The 20,353-nt window shown below is 39.9% G+C and overlaps 2 protein-coding genes across 4 annotated transcripts in view; one reads left to right on the forward strand and one right to left on the reverse strand.

Moving 5' to 3' along the window:
* SLC4A1AP (solute carrier family 4 member 1 adaptor protein) overlaps positions 1-2,446 on the reverse strand; it is a 66,671-nt gene extending 64,225 nt beyond the window's left edge. Inside the window, exon 1 of the mRNA XM_053712658.1 lies at positions 911-2,446. Coding sequence (XP_053568633.1) covers positions 911-2,329 — 1,419 coding nt within the window. The 5' untranslated portion in view covers positions 2,330-2,446. The remainder of the gene's footprint in view (positions 1-910) is intronic.
* An 8-nt stretch (positions 2,447-2,454) lies between these two features.
* Positions 2,455-20,353, forward strand: part of SUPT7L (SPT7 like, STAGA complex subunit gamma) — a 98,966-nt gene continuing 81,067 nt past the window's right edge. For 2 of the 3 annotated variants that reach the window (XM_053712659.1, XM_053712661.1), the window contains exons 1-2: positions 2,455-2,549; positions 12,911-13,497. In XM_053712659.1, coding sequence (XP_053568634.1) covers positions 13,007-13,497 — 491 coding nt within the window. In that variant the 5' untranslated portion in view covers positions 2,455-2,549; positions 12,911-13,006. The other variant, XM_053712660.1, reaches the window with a different exon arrangement.

Consider the following 20,353-nt stretch of genomic DNA (forward strand, 5'->3'; position numbering starts at 1 on the left):
ACTGTGCTTGCGTACATGGAGTTCCCAGGAGCCCGCACTGATTGGCTAAAATGCAAGTCTATCAAAAGAACTGAAATAAGGGGGCAGTTTGCAGAGGCTTAGATACAAGATAATCACAGAGGTAAAAAGTGTATTAATATAACTCTGTTGGTTATGCAAAACTAGGGAATGGGTAATAAAGGGATTATCTATCTTTTAAAACAATAAATATTATGGTCCCTTTAACTACGATGGCCCTTTCAATTTAAAAATATATACATTTTATAGGGATGGACAAACAAAAAATAAAGACTTGTTATATCAGATGCAGAGTATTAAATGGATGGGAAAATGCCCACTAAAGGTTTATTTTTGCATTCTGAATAGCAGCGTTTGCTTATCAAACCCCACCATTTATATAGTCTATACAGGTTTTACATTTGCTTATTTTTAAATAAAATTGTGCGGATTTTTAGACTCCTAACCAAGGCCCAAAGTTTTAGAAGTATACTGATGTATACCTACTCCAGCTTGCTCCTGTTTGTGTAATGAGTATTTTCATATGCAGAGGAAGGGGTGAGAGTGTCTGTTTTTGCTATACAAACACTTTCAGTGGGTGTTCCAGCTAACCTTTTCAACAGAGCTAAACTGGGAGCTTCTAAGTAAGATTTTAAACGGTTTTATACTGGATTTTTATATCAGTATCTGTGCATATTATTCTTTATAGTAGTGTCTATTACATGCAGTTATATGAAAATTGGTGTATACTATCCTTTAACTTTTATTCACATAAAAATGTAGGTTGTCATCACACTAAATCGACAGTAACATACTCTGTTAAACCAGAATGCACAAAAGCACATGGAAAGTCAGAATACCCCCAACTCCATAAACTTTAAGAAGAGTACAATGCTTTACAAAACCCTTTTACCTGTAGTATGAACAGTCTTGTGCTACCTCCGAATTTTAGTACATGACCCACCCGAACACGACAGTAAGTCTTTGATGGGATCTTCTGCTTATTCAGAAAAGTTCCATGGGTGCTGCCCAAATCATAAATATAGAAGCCAGGTTCTTGGTCTGGCTCAGTACCAGGGACCTGGCGATACTGCAGCACAGCATGGTAACGTGAAACAGATGGGTGCTCTAATGACACAGGACAACTTGGAAGCCTACCAAAGAGAGTCCAGCTCAGACCGTCCAGGCTCTTAGTAGACATTATACTACCCCCTTTCAAGATCTCCAGGCTGTAAATGGTACTGGGCCGGCCGGACCAGGAAGGTTCCTTATAGGGAATGGCAGGGCTGACTCGGGAGGCATCAGAGGGAAGCCCATGGCTGGCATCCTTGGCCGTTTCATCGCTGGAGGCTCTGCTGCAGAGTGAGGGAGAAGAGTGCGACGAGGGTTTTGCTGATTTGGCTCTTGGTTCCACTGTCTTTTCATTCCCAATGGAGTTTGCAGGAGTGGTGGGTTTCTTAAAAGAGTCTGTGATCCTGGCATCACTGCCCCCCTCCATGGTGCTGGTCCTGGGAGGAGTGGTCCTGGTTTCATTGGACCATTTCCCATCATTGGCCCTGGAAGTCCTCTGCCCATTAATGGGCCCTGTATTGTGCCGTTTCTCTCCGGCACCATGGGCACTGGGTTCCTGGCTGGTATTGGTCCCTGAAGTATCGGTCCCCTCCCTGCTACTGGTCTTTGAAGAAGTGGAGTCCTTGGAGCAGTTGGGCCCAGCAACAGCGGTGCCCTCATATGTACTGGTCCTGGTAATGGGACCCCTCTCCCCATTGGGTTGGGAAGTATGGGACCCCTCTGTGGTGCAATTGGGTTGGGAAGTATGGGCCCCCTCTGTGGTGCTTGGCCCGGCAGTCCATTGGCTTTCCCCATTGCCCCGGGCAATAAAGGGCCCCTCATTGATGCTGGCAACCCCAGACCTCTCATTGATGCTGGCCCCATCATGGCTTGGCCCCTCATTGACCCTGGTCCTAGTAAAGGTGGTCCTCTCACTCCTGCTGGTGTCGGGCTCCTCGCTGTGACTGGGGCTGCCTGGGCCCTCATTTGTAATATTGGGGCTCTTAGTGATCCGGTCCCCGGGGTTCTTAGTAATCCTGGTGATGGCCCTCTCATTGTCCCCGGGGATGCTTGATGTGTGGGCCCCGGCCCTCTCATGGGTCCCATGCCAGGAAGTAGCGGCCCTCTCATTGCTCCCGGGATCTGCGGCCCTCTCAGCCCCGGGTGGATGGCTCTGGGCATTGTCCCCAGCGGCCCCCTCACAGCCGGAGCTCTCCAGGGTAGCGAGCCCGGAATCGCAGGGCCGTTGCCCGACATCGGGGGCCAGTTGAGGGGCTTCCATGTATCCAGCGCCACTTTTGCCGTTTTTGCAGGTAGCTCAGGGAAACACTAACACTGTGCGAGAATGAGACCGTTTGAGGACGGAAGTGCGGCGAGGAGGACGAGGAAACAACTTCCGGTACCATGGCCGCGCTTTCTGATGATGTCATAACCGCCGCGTCGTTGAGATGTGGTTTGGGGGTTTATGCTGAGAAACTTGAGACCCTGTTTGAGGGATAAAGGTGAGAAGCTGGCAGTGTACAACCAGGCAGTAACACTGGCTTCTGAACTAATAATTAGCTGTTCTGATGTTCGCTCTCGCATTTGATATATCTGCAGGTATCTGGCTGGCAGCTAAGGGGTTAATACATCTGCAAATATTCCTCTCTGGCATTCATTAGGTTAACACACCTGCTGGTGCCCTATGGTAGCTAAGGGTTAACATGGCAGATGTCTATTTCTGGCATTCAAGTGGTTACCATAACTACAGGAATCCCTCTCCAGCATCCACAGGGTTAACACATCTGCTGGTATTGATTTTGGGTATACAAATGGTTAACACATCTGCTGGTATTGATCTTGGGTATACAAATGGTTAACACATCTGCTTCTATTTCTCTCCGGCACCCATAGGATTAAAGGGGCATTCCAGGGTAATAATAAAATGGTGTGTCTGGATAGAACATTTTATTTTCATTAATTTGTTTTACTATGTGTTTAATCCCTGCAGTTGGGTAAAACACAAAATTGCAATTTGGGGAAAAAACATTTTATCTTTACACTTTTAAGTCATTGTTTTACTGCTCTTTCATATGCATGGTACAGTGTCCCTTTAAAGGGGCATTCAACTGCTGAGTTCAACTACAGTAGCAGGGTCATTACTCATCATGCTATTGTTTTACCTCCTGTACACACATCTGTTCTTTTATACCATTACAGAAGCCAGTTGGTAACGTTCTTCATCTTTATACTGGGCAGTGCCTTCTTGGTACGCACGTACTGTAGCAGTCTGCGACAAAAGCAACGCACAGATAAGTGATGTAGCTGGCTGTGTGACAGCTGTATCTTGTACTTGGAATTATCTTGCACAATAGAAACCAGAATTACATTTTTTTGCATTTTAATATGCTGTTAGAGAAAACATAGATAAATTGAGCCACTTGTATTGCTCCCGCTCTGTGTTGTGCATGCTAAATGAAGTGCATGATAAATCTTGTCAAGAAGACTATCCCTAGTCAGTGAATATGCACCACTTCTGTTACAGGGTATAAGAATACTTACATTCCATGGCCTAGTTTCCATTGAGTTTGTAAAGTTTGGAATATGGTGGTAACTTAAAGGGACTGTAAACCTTGAACTTTTTTAACATTAAACTTAAAATATATATTTTGTTATACAGGTGGCCCTCTTTTTACAACGGTTCAATTTACACCGTTTCAGAATAACAACCTTTTTTTTCCAGTCATGTTACTGCTATTGAAAAGCATTGAGAAGCAGTGCATTTAATAAAATAGCCAGTAGGTGGAGCTGTTCGCTTGTGTTGCAGCAAAACCAAGCAAGCCGAAATGAATCAGTTTAACCAGAGCTATCGAGCAGATTTCAAAGGAACAAGATCTTACTGTCTATAAATCAGTCCAGATTGGAATGCATAGAAAGAACTGTTTGCAGAAAAATGCAAGTGAAATCTGTGTTGCGTGATTATTTTATTAGGTTTATAATGCTGTTTAGCATTTAAAGTCTTAATTTCCAAGCTTTAAAAATAATGTATTAGATGTTACTTATGACAATTTTGAGAGGGTCCTGGAACCTATCTCCCTCACTTCCCATTGACTTACATTATAAACTGGGTTTCAATTTACAACGGTTTCGATTTACAACCATTCTTTCTTGAACATAACCCCAGCGTAAACTGAGGGCTACCTGTAATTTGCAGTCCTACCACGCAGAGCAAAAGCGCAGTGGAAGCGTTTAAAAATTATATCTTATACTTACCCAAAAACGCATCTTCTGTCCGCCTACGAATTCATTTTTTTCTTCAAAACTTACCGTCATTGCCCCGGCAGCCAACAGCCGAGTGAATGTCCATCTTCTCAAAGATTGACAGCGCACGTTCCCTATCCACTTGCGCATGCGTATTAAACTTAGTCTGAATCTCAATGCTTTGTTGTACATAGAGATTCTGTGTCTGAATGAGCGGTGAGTCACTCCTATAGACGAACGAGCAACTCAAAAAGTATATAGTAAAAATGCCATTATTTTTAATATTAAGTCGATTATACTTTAAGCAATATTTAACATATTATTAACCCCTTTTTTTCTATAGTACATGTTCTTTATATTATATATATACTATATTATTTATATTTGCTCGTTATGGTCTAAAGGGGGCAATTTTAGTAATCATTTGTGATTACTTAGCATATAAGCAGTACTGCGATCCACTGCTTATATTGTGAAGCTCAGTGGTGGCAGTGCGCATGCGCAAATGAAGTGTAAATGCACGCTCTGGATCAGAAAAGGGGTGTGAGGAATATAAGGCTTGTCGTAACGGCCCTGCAGCACTGTCAATGAAAAAAAAATCTCCGGCTGCATGGGCGGATAGTGCATTGACAAACAAGGTACTTTATACAAATGATTATAACTTGCTTCCCTAGCGCTTATACTCTGCAAAATGACTTAAACATATTTAACATATAATCATTAACATGATTGTCATTCGATGGTTAAGGTTTACAGTCCGCATGGGTGGATAGTGCATTGACAAACAAGGTACTTTATACAAATGATTATAACTTGCTTCCCTAGCGCTTATACTCTGCAAAATGACTTAAACATATTTAACATATAATCATTAACATGATTGTCATTCGATGGTTACGGTTTACAGTCCCTTTAAAAAAATCTCTATAGACTTTAAAGGGATAGTAAACCCAATTTTTTTCTTTAATGATTTAGATAGAGCATGCAATTTTAAGCAACTTTTCAAATTTACTCCTATTATCAATTTTTCTTCATTTTCTTTGCATCTTTATTTAAAAGTTTGAAAAGGTGGTGAATGTGGAACTAAGCTAGTGTTGTGGGGCCTATTACTGGTACGTTTGCCAGGTGCTACTCCTCTAAGATAATTCACAGGATATAAAGGGGGTCACACCTCACATTATGTGACAAAACAAGAGATTATGAGTGCACACATTGCTCCCAAAATAATGACATGTTGTATTAAAACTTACACTTTTTTTTTTAAATATTATTAAAAAATATATATATATATAAAGATACCTCGGTTCTAAGAACCTACAAAGAAATTATACCAATTGGCACACAAGAACCTGATTCTAAGCTCCAAAAATTATGACAGGTAGCTTAAAGCAATACCCACGTTCTTGTGTGCTAATTGGTTTAATTTGTTTGTAGGTTCTTGGAACCAAGGTATCGTTATATCTTTATATTTTGTTTATTTTATTTGGATTTCACCAATATATCTGGGATAAAGCAGTTAGATAGACCACCTTACATTATCTGAGTCACAGTCAATTTCAATACTTAAATATCAGCACCTCAATCTTAGCACTAATATCCTGCTTATATGTTACAACACTAGGAAGATATACATGTTGCAAACAACAGGAATATACTAGCAGCATGAATGTGTATAAGAGTTAAGAATATTTTAACTTGTATTCATAATTTTACTTTTAAACTGTCCATGTTAATTGTTGAGAAGTTTCAAGCAACTGATTTTACCATTGTTCCAAGTCACTGTAATGAGCGTTTTAAATTCACTGTAATTGGTGTTTTATTATACATGGATCCATGTATTTTTTTAACTGTTTTGTATTGTCTTTTAAATATTGTATGAATAAAATTTGAAAGAATTTATATTCTCGACTAGTACCCCAGCCTCCGACAGGTTAGGCGCTTTGGCATACCTACTTTATTCCAGCCCATTTTAGGTTCAGCCCCCTGGATAGCGCTTTCTTATTGGTGTCTACAGTTAGCAAACCAATAAGCAAGCATAACCCAAGTTCTTAACTAAAAATGGTCCGGCTCTTAAAGGGACACTGAAGCCAATTTTTTTTCTTTTATGATTCAGATAGCGCATTCAATTTTAAGCAACTTTCTAATTTACTCCTATTATCAATTATTCTTCGTTCTCTTGCTATCATTATTTGAAAAATAAGGCATCTAAGCTATTTTTTTGTTTAGAACCCTGGACTGTACTTGTTTATTGGTCAGTTAAATTTATCCACCAATCAGCAAGAACAACCCAGGTTGTTCACCAAAAATGGGCCGGCATCTAAACTTACATTCTTGTTTTTCAAATAAAGATACCAAGAGAATGAAGAGTCCAGGGTTCTAAACCAAAAAATAGCTTAGATGCCTTCTTTTTCAAATAAAGATAGCAAGAGAACAAAGAAAAATTGTTAATAGGAGTAAATTAGAAAGTTGCTTAAAATTGCATGCTCTATCTGACTCATGGAAGAAACAGTTGTGTTTACTATCCCTTTAGTATAGTATTAACCAGCATGTCCCTTTAAATGTAGGTTTTTTTATCGACTTCTGTTAGTTTTCCATATCAGCCAATAATCATTAATACAGCACTGTCGGCTGAGCAGAAACATGCAATTTAAATATAAAGGCTTATACTTAGCATATGATTTGTATGATAATATTCCTTTTAAATAAAATATTTGTGTTTATAAGCTCATAGCTATAGCGTATCAGGAATACTGTATATTCTGTTCTCTTTTCTCACTCCAGGTCTTACATTTTAATCGCATTTAAATGTATTTCTCTTGTTAAGTGTATCCAGTCCACGGATCATCCATTACTTATGGGATATATTCTCCTTCCCAACAGGAAGCTGCAAGAGTCCACCCACAGCAAAGCTGCTATATAGCTCCTCCCCTAACTGCCATTACCAGTCATTCTCTTGCAAGTCTCAACATAGATAGGAGGTCGTGAGAGTCTGTGGTTTTTTATACTTAGTTTATTTCTTCAATCAAAAGTTTGTTATTTTTAAATGGCACCGGAGTGTGCTGTTTATCTCAGGCAGTATTTGGAAGAAGAATCTGCCTGCGTTTTTTCTATGATCTTAGCAGACGTAACTAAGATCCAGTTGCTGTTCTCACACATTCTGAGGAGTAAGGTACTTCAGAGGGGGAATGGCGTGCAGGTTTTCCTGCAAATAAGGTATGTGCAGTAAAATATTTTTCTAAGGAATGGAATTGACTAAGAAAATACTGCTGATACCGAAGTAATGTAAGTACAGCCTTTAAATGCAGTGAAAGCGACTGGTACCAGGCTGATTGATAGAGATATATGCTAAGGTATGTGCAGTAATATATTTTTCTAAGGAATGGAATTGACTAAGAAAATACTGCTGATACCGAAGTAATGTAAGTAAAGCCTTAAATGCAGTGATAGCGACTGGATCAGGCTTATTAATAGACATGCATACTCTTATAAGAATGTGTTTTAAAACGTTTGCTGGCATGTTTAATCGTTTTTTAACATATGTTTGGTGATAAAACTTATTGGGGCCTAATTTTTCCACATGGCTGGCTTAAATTTTGCATAGAAACAGTTATAGGGAAGGTAATCCACAGCTCAGCTGTGGCAGTTTTGTTGTGTCTGTTTAAAAAAATGTCTTTTTTTTTTTTTTTTTTTTTTTTTAAATCTGTTTTTTGCATTAAGGGGTTAATCATCCATTTGCAAGTGGGTGCAATGCTCTGTTAACTTATTACATGTACTGTAAAAATTTCGTTTGATTTACTGCCTTTTTTCACTGTTTTTCAAATTTTGACAAAATTTGTTTCTCTTAAAGGCACAGTAACGTTTGTTATATTTGCTTGTTAACTTGATTTAAAGTGTTTTCCAAGCTTACTAGTCTCTTTATTAGTTCTAACATGTCTAACATAGAGGAGGCTCTGTGTTTATTATGTTTAAAGCCATGGTGGAACCCCATTTTAGAATGTGTACCAGATGTACTGATTTCATGTTAAACAATAAAGATCATTTTTTGTATTTAAAAACATTATCACCAGAGGATTCTGTCGAGGGGGAAGTTATGCCGACTAACTCTCCCCACGTGTCAGACCCTTTGACTCCCGCTTTAGGGACTCACGCTCAAATGGCGCCAAGTACATCAAGGGCACCCATAGCGTTTATTTTACCAGAGGATTCTGTCGAGGGGGAAGTTATGCCGACTAACTCTCCCCACGTTTCAGACCCTTTGACTCCCGCTCCAGGGACTCACGCTCAAATGGCGCCAAGTATATCAATGGCGCCCATAGCGTTTATTTTACAAGACATGGCAAAGGTTGTGTATAATACACTGGCAGCAGTATTAGTCAGACTACCTGAAATTAAAGGAAAGCAAAACAGCTCTGGGGGTAGATACAGAGCATACAGACGCTTTAAGAACCATGTCTGATACTACCTCACAATATGCTTAGTCTGTCGGTGATATTTGTGACTCAGGGAAGATGATTTAACCTGATTCTGATATTTTAGCTGCTCTGAATGAATGTGTACAATCGCAGTGCCAGAAAAATTGTGTAGACTGGATAAATAATATGCAGTGCCGGTGTGTACTTATGTTTTTCCAATACCTAAAGAGGTTTACTAAAATTTTTCATAAGGAATGGGATAGACCAGGTGTGCCGTTCTCTTCCCCTCTTATTTTTTAGAAGAATGTTTTCTAATAGTTGCCACCACACGGGACTTATGGCAGACAGTTCCTAAGGTGGAGAGAAGAGTTTCTACTCTAGCTAAGCGTACCACTACCTCTGGCGAGGACTGTTGTGCTTTTTTAGATCCAATGGATAAAAAATGTTTATTCAACAAGGTTTTATCCTGCAGCCCCTTGCACGCATTGCTCCTGTCACTGCTGCTGCAGCGGCGTTCTGGTTTGAGTCTCTTGATGAGGCTTTACAGGCTCCATTGGATGAATATATTTGACAAGCTTAGAGCACGTAAGCTAGCCAATTCCTTTGTTTTCTGATGCCTTTGTTCCTTTGACTAGACTAACGGCTAAGAATTCTGTTTTTTACTATACTGGCGCGCAGAGCGCTATGGCTTATATCATGGTCAGCTGTCGTGACTTTAATAAATAAGCTACTTAACTTCCCTTCAAGGGGCAGACCCTATTCAGGCCTAGTTTGAAGGAGATTATTACTTATATCACTGGAGGAAAAGATCATGCCCTTCCTCAGGACAGGTCCAAATCAAGGGACAAAAAAGGCCTAATTTTCGTGCCTTTCGAAAATTCAAGGCAGGTGTGGCATCAACTTCCTCTAAGGCAAAATAAGAGGGAACTTTTGCTCAGTCCAAGGCGGTCTGGAGACAACCGGACCTGGAACAAAGATAAGCAGGTCAAGGAGCCTGCTGCTGCCTCTAAAACAGCATGAGGAACGGACCCCTATCTGGTAACGGATCCTATAGGGGGCAGACTTCATTCTTCGCCCAGGCGTGGGCAAGAGATGCCCAGGATCCCTGGGCATTGGAAATTATACCCCAGAGATATCTTCTGGATTTCAAAGCTTTCCCCCCCAAAAAAGGGGAGTTTTTGCCTTTCACATTTATCTGCAAACCAGATAAAGAAAGAGACATTCTTGCATTGTGTACGTGACCCATTCAGTTCCAATAGAGGAACAGGGACACAGTTTTCCTCAAATCGGTTTGTGGTTCCCAAGGAAAGGAAACCTTCAGACCTATTTTGGATCTAAAAGATCTTAAACAAATTCTTTAGAATTCTATCATTTAAGATGGAAACTATTCGTACCATCTTAACTATGATCCAGGAGAGTCAATAGAGGACTACAATGGATTTGAAGGATGCTTATCCTCACATTACGATGCATAAAGATCACCATCGGTTTTTCAGGTTTGCCTTTCTAGACAGGCATTACCAGTTTGTAGCTCTTTCCTTTGGGTTAACTACAGCCCCTAGAATCTTTATGGAGGTTCTGGGGTCACTTTGGCGATCCTTAGGCCGCGGGGCATAGAAGTGGACCCTTATTTAGACGACATCCTGATACAGGCGTCAAACATCCAAGTTGCCAAGTCTCATACGGACGTAGTACTGGCATTTCTGAGATCGCATGGGTGGAAAGTGAACAAGGAAAGAGTTCTCTATCCCCAATATCAAGGGTTTCCCTCCTAGGGATTCTGATAGATTTTGTAGAAATTAAAATTTACCTGACGGAGTCCAGGTTGTCAAAGTTTCTAAATTTCTGCCGTGTTCTTCATTCCATCCGCGCCCTTTGGTGGCTCAGTACATGAATGTAATCGGCTTAATGGTAGCGGCAAGGGACATAGTACCGTTTGCACGCCTACATTTCAGACCACTGCAACTATGCATGCTCAGCCAGAGGAACGGGGATTACACAGATTTGTTCTCCTGTTAAATCCGGACCAAGAAACCAGAGATTCTCTTCTCTGGTGACTATCTCGGGTCCATCTGTCCAAGGGTATGACCTTCCGCAGGTCAGATGGGACAATTGTTACAACAGATGCCAGCCCTTTAGGTTGGGATACAGTCTGGAACTCCCTGAAGGCTCAGGGATAGTGGACTCAGGAGGAGACCCTCCTTCTAATGAATATTCTGGAACTGGGAGCGATATTCCATGCTTTTCAGACTTGGCCTCAGTTAGCAACTCTGAGGTACATCATATTTCAGTCGGACAATATCACGAATGTGGCTTACATCAACCATCAAGGGGGAACAGAAGTTCCCTAGCAATGTTAGAAGTCTTAAAATAATTCACTGGACAGAGACTCACTCTTGTCTAAAAGCTATCCCTATCCCAGGTGTTGAGAACTGGGAGGCAGATTTTCTAAGTCGTCAGACTTTTCATCCGGGGGAGTGGGAATTCCCTCCGGAGGGGTTTGCACAATATCAAGCAGGAGAGTGCTTTGGTGCTTTTGACAGCGCCTGCGTGGCCACGCAGGACCTGGTATGCAGATCTGGTGGACATGTCATCCTTTCCACCACGGTCTCTGCTTCTGAGACTGGACCCTCTACCTCAGGGTCTTTTCAACCATCTAAATATAACTAATCTGAAATGGACTGCCTGGAGACAGAACGCTTGATGTTATCAAAGCATGGCTTCTCCGAGTCAGTAATTGATACCTTAATACAGGCATAAAAGCCTGTCTCTAGGAAAATTTAACATAAGATATGGTGTAAATATCTTATTGTTATGAATCCAAGGGTTACTCATGGAGTAAAGTCTGGATTCCCAGGATATTATCTTTTCTCCAAGATGATTTTGAGAAAAGGGTTGTCAGCTAGTTCTTTAAAAGGACAGATTTCTACTCTGTCTATTCTTTTGCACAAACGTCTGGCAGGTATTCTAGACGTTCAGGCATTTGGTCAGGCTTTGGTTAGAACCAAGCCTGTGGTTAAAAATGTTGCTCCGCCATGGAGCTTAAAGCTGGTTCTTAAGGTTCTTCAAGGAGTTCCATTTGAACCTTTTCATTCCATAGATATCAAACTTCTATCTTGGAAAGTTCCTTTTTGGTAGCTATTTCCTCGGCTCATAGAGTCTCCGAGTTATCTGCGTTGCAATGTGATTCTCCTTATCTGGTTCTCTGTACGGATAAGGTAGTCCTGTGTACCAACCTGGGTTTTTACCTAAGGTGGTATCTAACAAGAATATCACTCAAGAGATTGTTGTTCCATTCTTGTATCCTAATCCTTCTTCAAAGAAGGAACGTCTATTACACAATTTGGACGTGGTTCGTGTTTTAAAGTTTTACTTACAAGCTACTACAGATTTTCATCAAACATTCACCTTGTTTGTTGTCTATTCTGGACAGAGGAGAGGTCAAAGGTCTTCAGCAACCTCTCTGTCTTTTTGGTTAAAAAGCATAATTCATTTAGCTTATGAGACTGCTGGACAGCAGCCTCCTGAAGGTATTACAGCTCATTCTACTAGAGCTGTGGTTTTCACTTAGGCCTTTTTTAAATGTGGCTTCTGTTGAACAGATTACAAGACGGAGTCTTGGTCTGCGTTTCATACTTTTTCAAATTTAACAAATTTGATACCTTGCTTCTTCGGAGGCTATTTTTGGGAGAAAGGATTTTTTACAGGCAGTGGTAACTTCCGTTTAAGTACCTGCCTTGTCCCTCCCATCATCTGTGTACTTTAGCTTTGGTATTGGTATCCCATAAGTAATGGATGATCCGTGGACTGGATACACTTAACAAGAGAAAACATAATTTATGCTTACCTGATAAATTTATTTCTCTTGTAGTGTATCCAGTCCACGGCCCGCCCTGTCACTTTAAGGCAGGTAATTTTTCCATTAAACTACAGTCACCGCTGCACCCTATGGTTTTCCTTTCTCTGCATGTTTTCGGTCGAATGACTGGTAATGGCAGTTAGGGGAGGAGCTATATAGCAGCTTTGCTGTGGGTGGACTCTTGCAGCTTCCTGTTGGGAAGGAGAATATATCCCATAAGTAATGGATGATCCGTGGACTGGATACACTACAAGAGAAATAAATTTATCAGGTAAGCATAAATTATGTTTTTATATTCAGCTCTCCATGTATGCTATAATGTGTAGTAATTATTATTATTTTGCTTCTATAGGTCAGAAAGCTCTATGGAAGAATTTAAACAAAACAATAGTGAGTGACACCTGTTCCAGACAAAGACAGATCACATTCTATTTTGCCATGAGTGGACATGATAATATGTTTGGTCCTCTATAAAAATGAGTTAATTGGATTGTCCCTTTTTGGACTTTTTCTCTTCTGCTTTAAAATGATGCGCTACTGGGGAGAGATCCCAATGCCCTCTGGTCAGGCCAGCAGAAGTTCCTTTGACCTCTTACAGAGGGAATTCCGTACGGTGGAGATGCAGGAGCCTCCTCTGCACCAGCCCTCGGCTAACAAGCCTAGACCCACCACCATGCTGGACATCCCATCAGAGCCCTGCAGCTTAACCATTCACACCATTCAGCTGATTCAGCATAATCGCAAATTGCGCAGCCTTATAGCGACCGCACAGGCTCCGAACCAGCAGCAGGTGGAAGGTATCAAGGTGGAGGAGAGTGAACCTCTTCCACACAGGCCCAGCTCTCCTGCCCTTCCCGAGGACCTGCTTCCCCAGGACTGTAAGATGCCCACTCTTCCATTCCAGCTGAGACACAGTGACCCAGAGAGTGATTTCTATATGTAAGTTACAAAATCGCACTGGCAAACAGCTTCCTCATTTGACATGAAATCTATTTATTTTTTATTTTGATTAATATAGAGGATACAATATTTAAAAAGGTTTCAATTTAATTCTGTGATAAAATTTACTTAAAGGGACAGTCTACTCCAGAATTTGTATTGTTTGAAAAGATAGATGATCCCTTTATTACTCATTCCCCAGTTTTGCATAACCAACACGATTATATTTAAATACTTTTTACCTCTGTGATTATCTTGTATCTAAACCTCTGCAGACTGCCCCCTTATTTCAGTTCTTGTGACAGACTTGCACTTTAGCAAATCTCTGCTAACTTATAAATAACTCCACAATGTTATCTATATGGCACACATGAACTAGTGCTGCCTAGCTGTGAAAAACTGTCAAAATGCACTGAGATAAGAGGCGGCCTTCAAGGGCTTAGAAATTAGCATATAAGTCTACCTAGGTTTAGTTTTTAACAAAGAATTCCAAGAGAGCAAAGCACATTTGATGATAAAAGTAAATTGTAAAGTTGTTTAAAATTACATGTCCTATCTGAATCATGAAAGTTAATTTTTACTTGACTGTCCTTTTGTTTGTTACTACATTTATTTGCTGAAGAGAATACCTAGATAGGTAGCGTGCATTTGTCTTAAAAACTATATGGACATTACAATATACACAAAAATAAAGTCTAGCACTCGCTCACAAGCATCAGCTAAGTTTAAAAGAAACTGGAAGAGTCAGTTACCGCATTTGGCCAAATGGGACAAGCCCAGGTACCACGTCCAAGGTACGGCCACACAAAAGCAGGCGCACACACAGGTGCAAGCTCATATTCAAACAAACTGGGAACTAGTCAGGGTTCACAGACTTTTGTAATCACCCTTGAGCACAAGCAAAACAAGGAAAGTGGAACAGTACTCCCAGACCGGACCGGGGACACATCACATGACCATGAAACACTGCTCAGCTATGGTGCTATAGCACTCTCAAAAAGCTGCAGTATTTCTAGAGTCACATGCAGTCTTGGCCCAGACCAGCCTGGGAGCAAGTCCCTAGGGGAAATTACTAAACAGACACAAATAAAGTCTAGGGCGTCAATTTATCAAGCTCCGTATGGAGCTTAATGCCCCATGTTTCCGGCGAGCCTGAAACAGAAGTTATGAAGCAGCGATCTATAGACCGCTGCTCCATAACCTGTCCACCTGCTCTGAGGCGGCGGACAGAAATCAACCCGATCGGGTTGATTGACACCCCCTGCTAGCGGCCGATTCTGCAGGGGCGGCATTGCACCAGCAGTTCACAAGAACTGCTGGTGCAAAGATTAATGCCGTCAGCGTATGCTGTTGGCATTTATCGATGTGCGGCGGACATGATACGCTACATAGTATCATGTCCGTCCGCACTTTAATAAATTTACCTCTAGCACTCGCTCACAAGCTCTCGGCTAAGCTTTTAAAGAAACTGGAAGAGTCAGTTACCGCATTTGGCCAAATGGGACAACTATATAGCAGCAGTTTTGCATGAATGCTTTTGAGCAGTAGAGAGCAGCTGTGTTTAATAAGCTGTGTATAATATTGAATAAAAATATTGAATAAAAATATTCTCGTGAAACTGCTGTCATATAGTGTCCCAGACGTGCATGCTCCTGAGCCTACCTACCTGATTTTCAATAAAGGATACCTAGCGAACAAAGTGTGTGCCCAAACTGTTGTTTGTTTATTTTTAAGTGACAATAAAGCAAATATATATATATATATATACTTTGTGTATGTATATGCAAAACAGAAGAAGTTGATCCGAAGGTCAGTGAAATAAAAGCAAACTTTATTCGGCAGATAAAAAGCCATGGGGGATCCAATACAACACTCCGCACGTTGTGCTCAGGCTAATATAATATACATATGTGTATACATACCATCCCCCCCCCCCCCACTGCTATATTCAAAACCATCCCCTATTTACCTAGTAAAAATGATTTAGTGCAATTCAGTAAAGCTTGCGCCACTTTTTTATGGGGGGGGGGGGGCATGTTTCTTAGTAAATAGATCATCTCAACTTAGAGAATATGGAGTTCACGAGTGCCATATAGATAGTGTAGTGCTTACTCCCGTAAAGTTATTTAGGAGTCAGCATTGATTGGATAAAATGAAAGTCTGTCAAAAGCACTGAGATAAGGGGGCAGTTTGCAGAGGCTTTGAAACAAGGTAATCACAGAGGTAAAATGTTTATTAATATAACAGTGTTAATTATGCAAAACTGGGGAATAAGTAATAAGGGGATTATCTATCTTTTTAAACAATACAGTCCCTTTAAAGATAGCTGTTGATTGGTTAACTGAAAAGAACTATCAGCTAGATTACGAGTTTTGTGTTATGAGTAAAAAAGCAGTGTTATGGGTTATAACACTCCTTTTTCACTACCACTGCTATTACGAGTCTTGTAGGTACAGCTGTACCGCACACTTTTTTTGGCCGTACCGCAAATTATCTTACGCAATTTTCGTAAAGTCTTTTTTCAATGGGACTTCCATAGCGCCGATATTACAAGCTTTTTTTTGGAGGCCAAAAAGTGAGCAGTACAGCCTATCCCGCAAGGTTTGTAACACATTCTAAAGTCAGTAGTTATGAATTTTACGTTACAAAGCTGTAGCATAAAACTAATAACTTAAGTGCTAAAAAATTACACTAACACCCTCAAACTACATATTAATCCTTAAACTGAGGCCCTCCCGCATCGCAAACACTAAAATAAAATGATTAACCCCTAATCTGCCGCTCCCAACATCGCCACCACTATACTAAACATATTAACCCCTAAACCGCCGCACTCCCGCCTCACAAACACTAGTTAAATATTATTAACCCCTTATCTGCTGCCCCAAGATACTAAATTTATTAACCCCTAACCCTAAGTCTAACCCTAATACCCCCTAACTTAAATATAATTAAAATAAATCTAAATAAAAATTCCTATAATTAACTAAATAATTCCTATTTAAAACTAAATACTTACCTATAAAATAAAGCCTAAGCTAGCTACAATATAACTAATAGTTAAATTGTAGCTAGCTTAGGGTTTATTTTTATTTTACAGGCAAGTTTGTATTTATTTTAACTAGGTAGAATAGTTATTAAATAGTTATTAACTATTTAGTAACTTCCTAGTTAAAATAAATACAAATATACCTGTAAAATAAAACCTAACCTGAGTTACACTAACACCTAACCTTACAATACAATTAAATTAATTACATAAATTAAATACAATTAACTAAATTACAAAAAACAAACAAACACTAAATTACACAAAATAAAAACAAATTATCAGATATTTACAACTAATTACACCTAATAGCCCTATCAAAATAAAAAACCCAAAATAAAAAAATCCTCTAGCCTAAACTAAACTACAAATAGCCCTTAAAATGGCCTTTTGCAGGGCATTGCCCCAAAGAAATCAGCTCTTTTACCTGTAAAAAAAAAATACAAACAACCCCCCCCCAACAGTAAAACCCACCACCCACACAACCAATCCCCAAATAAAAACCTAACTAAAAAAAACTAAGCTCCCAATTGCCCTGAAAAGGGCATTTGGATGGGCATTGCCCTTAAAAGGACATTTAGCTCTATTGCTGCCCAAACCCCTAATCTAAAAATAAAACCCACCCAATACACCCTTAAAAAAGCCTAACACTAACCCCCGAAGATCCACTTACTGTTTTGAAGACCGGACATCCATCCTAAACGAAGCCGGGAGAAGTCCTCAACGAAGCCGAGAGAAGTCTTCATCCAAGCCGGCAGAGTTGGTCCTCCAGACGGGAAGAAGTCTTCATCCAGACAGCATCTTCTATCTTCATCCATCCGGAGCGGAGCGGGTCCATCTTCAAGACATTCAAGAATTAAATCAGCCAATCAGAATTAAAGGTGAACAAATCCTATTGGCTGATTGCATCAGCCAATAGGATTTTTTCACCTTTAATTCTATCAGCCAATCGAAATTCAAGGGACGCCATCTTGGATGACGTCACTTAAAGGAACGTTCATTCGGGAAGAAGACTTCGTTTGAAGAGGATGCTCCGTGCCGGTTGTCTTGAAGATGGACCTGCTCCGCTCCGGATGGATGAAGATAGAAGATGCCATCTGGATGAAGACTTCTTCCCGTCTGGAGGACCACTTCTGCCGTCTTGGATGAGGACTTCTCCCGGCTTCGTTGAGGACTTCTTGCTACTTCGATGAGGACTTCTCCCGGCATCGTTTGGGATGGATGTCCGGTCTTCAAAACTGTAAGTGGATCTTCGGGGGTTAGTGTTAGGTTTTTTTAAGGGTTTATGGGGTGGGTTTTATTTTTAGGTTAGGGCAGCAATAGAGCTAACTGCCCATCCAAAAGCTGATTTCTTTGGGGCAATGCCCCGCAAAAGACCCATTTTTAGTTTAGGCTAGGTTTTTTTTTATTTTGGGGGGCTTTTTTTATTTTGACAGGGCTATTAGATTAGGTGTAATTAGTTTAAATATCTGATAATTTGTTTTTTTATTTTGTGTAATTTAGTGTTTGTTTGTTTTTGTAATTTAGGTAATTGTATTTAATTTATGTAATTTATTTAATTGTTGTGTAGTGTTAGGTGTTAGTGTAACTCAGGTTAGGTTTTATTTTACAGGTACATTTGTATTTATTTTAGCTAGGTAGTTTTAAATAGTTAATAGCTATTTAATAACTATTCTACCTAGTTAAAATAAATACAAACTTGTCTGTAAAATAAAAATAAACCCTAAGATAGATACAATGTAACTATTAGTTATATTGTAGCTAGCTTAGGGTTTATTTTACAGGTAAGTATTTAGTTTTAAATAGGAATTATTTAGGTAATGATAGTAATTTTATTTAGATTTATTTTAATTATATTTAAGTTAGGGGGTGTTAGGGTTAGACTTAGGTTTAGGGGTTAATATGTTTATTATAGTGGCGGCGACGTTGGAGGCGGCAGATTAGGGGTTAATAAATGTAGGTAGGTGGCGGCGATGTTAGGGGCGGCAGATTAGGGGTTAATATTTAACTAGTGTGTGATGCGTGAGTGTGGTGGTTTAGGGGTTAATATGTTTAGTATAGTTGCGGCGACGTTGGGGGCGGCAGATTAGGGGTTAATAAACGTAGGTAGGTTTCGACAACATTGGGGGCGGGAGATTAGGGGTTAATAAATATAATGTAGGTGTCGGTGATGTTGGGGGCAGCAGATTAGTGGTTAATAAGTATAATGTAGGTTGCGGCAGATTAGGGGTTAATAAGTGTAAGATTAGGGGTGTTTAGACTCGGGGTTCATGTTAGGGTGTTAGGTGTAAACATAAAATGTGTTTCCCCATAGGAATCAATGGGGCTGCGTTACGGAGCCTTGCGCTGCTTTATTGCAGGTGTTAGACTTTTTTTCAGCCGGCTCTCCCCATTGATGTCTATGGGGAAATCGTGCACGAGCACGTACAACCAGCTAACCGCTGACCTAAGCAGCTCTGGTATTGGAGTGCGGTATGGAGCTCAATTTTGCTCTACGCTCACTTCTTGCCTAATAACGCCGGGTTTATGAAAACCTGTAATACCAGCGCTGTAGGAAAGTGAGTGGTGACAATAACGTGCAAATTAGTAACGCACCCCTCTTACCGCAAAACTCGTAATCTAGCCGTATGTTTCTTTCTATGAAATGGAGGAGGATTTGATTTCTCCATTTTCCTTAAAAGTGATTTTACACTTCCCAAGCTCTAAACTGCTCTCTAATATCTATATGTGTGTTTTCAGAAACAATATTTTATCTTGGCAGAAGTATTGTAACAACTTGAGATCAAACAGGTCTCTCAATGTCTACCTATAGTAGGTAATCCAGATGTTCTTAGTCCTGGGATTTCCAAAAACTGGGGAAAATCGCTTAAATATGTAAATTAAAGGGACATGAAACCCAACCATTTTCTTTCATTATTTAGACAGAGCATACAATTGTAAACAACTTTCCAATTTACTACTATTATTTAATGTGCTTCCTTCTCTTGTTATCCTTTGCTGAAAGGCTTATCTAGGAAAGTTCAGGAGCAGCAAAGAACCTAGGTTGATTGGTGGCTGCACATATATATACTGATTGCCATTGGCTCACCCATGTGTTCAGTTAGAAGCCAGTAGTGCATTTCGGCTCCTTCAACAAAGCATACCAAGAGAACAAAGAAAAATTGATAATAAAAGTAAATTAGAAAGTTGCTTAAAATTGCTGCTCTATCTGAATTATGAAAGAAAACATATAGGTTTCGTATCCCTTTAACTAGAGGAGGCGTTTGATATTTGATGTAAAGGACTTTCTATTCCCCAATAACTTGTTTGCCTATTTACTATTCTGACATTTGTTTATTGAGTGCTACAACTTCACAAGCATGACGAGAGTCACACACCGGATTAAAGGGATATAGAAGCCACAATTGTTATTTCATGATTCAGATAGAACATACAATTTTATTCCAATTTACTTCTATTACCAAATGTTCTTTGTTTACTTGTTATCCTTTGTTGAAAAGCAGGAATCCAAGCCCAGGAGTGTGCACGTGTCTGCAGCACTATATAGTAGCAAGAGCACTAGAGGGCAGCACTATTTCCTGTCCTGTAGTGCTCCTGACATCTACACGCTACCTATCTAGGTATCGCTTCAATAAAGAATAAAATGAGAACAAAACAAATCTGATAATAGAAGTAAATTAGAAACCTTTATAAAATTGTATGCACTGTCTGAATTATGAAAGAAAAACATGTGGTTTCATATCCCTTTAATTAAAGTGACATGCAACCCTATCTTTTTCTTTCAGGATTCAGATACAACTTTCCAAT

This window comes from Bombina bombina, chromosome 4 (genome assembly GCF_027579735.1).
Source record: "Bombina bombina isolate aBomBom1 chromosome 4, aBomBom1.pri, whole genome shotgun sequence".
NCBI classification, from domain to species: Eukaryota; Metazoa; Chordata; class Amphibia; order Anura; family Bombinatoridae; genus Bombina; species Bombina bombina.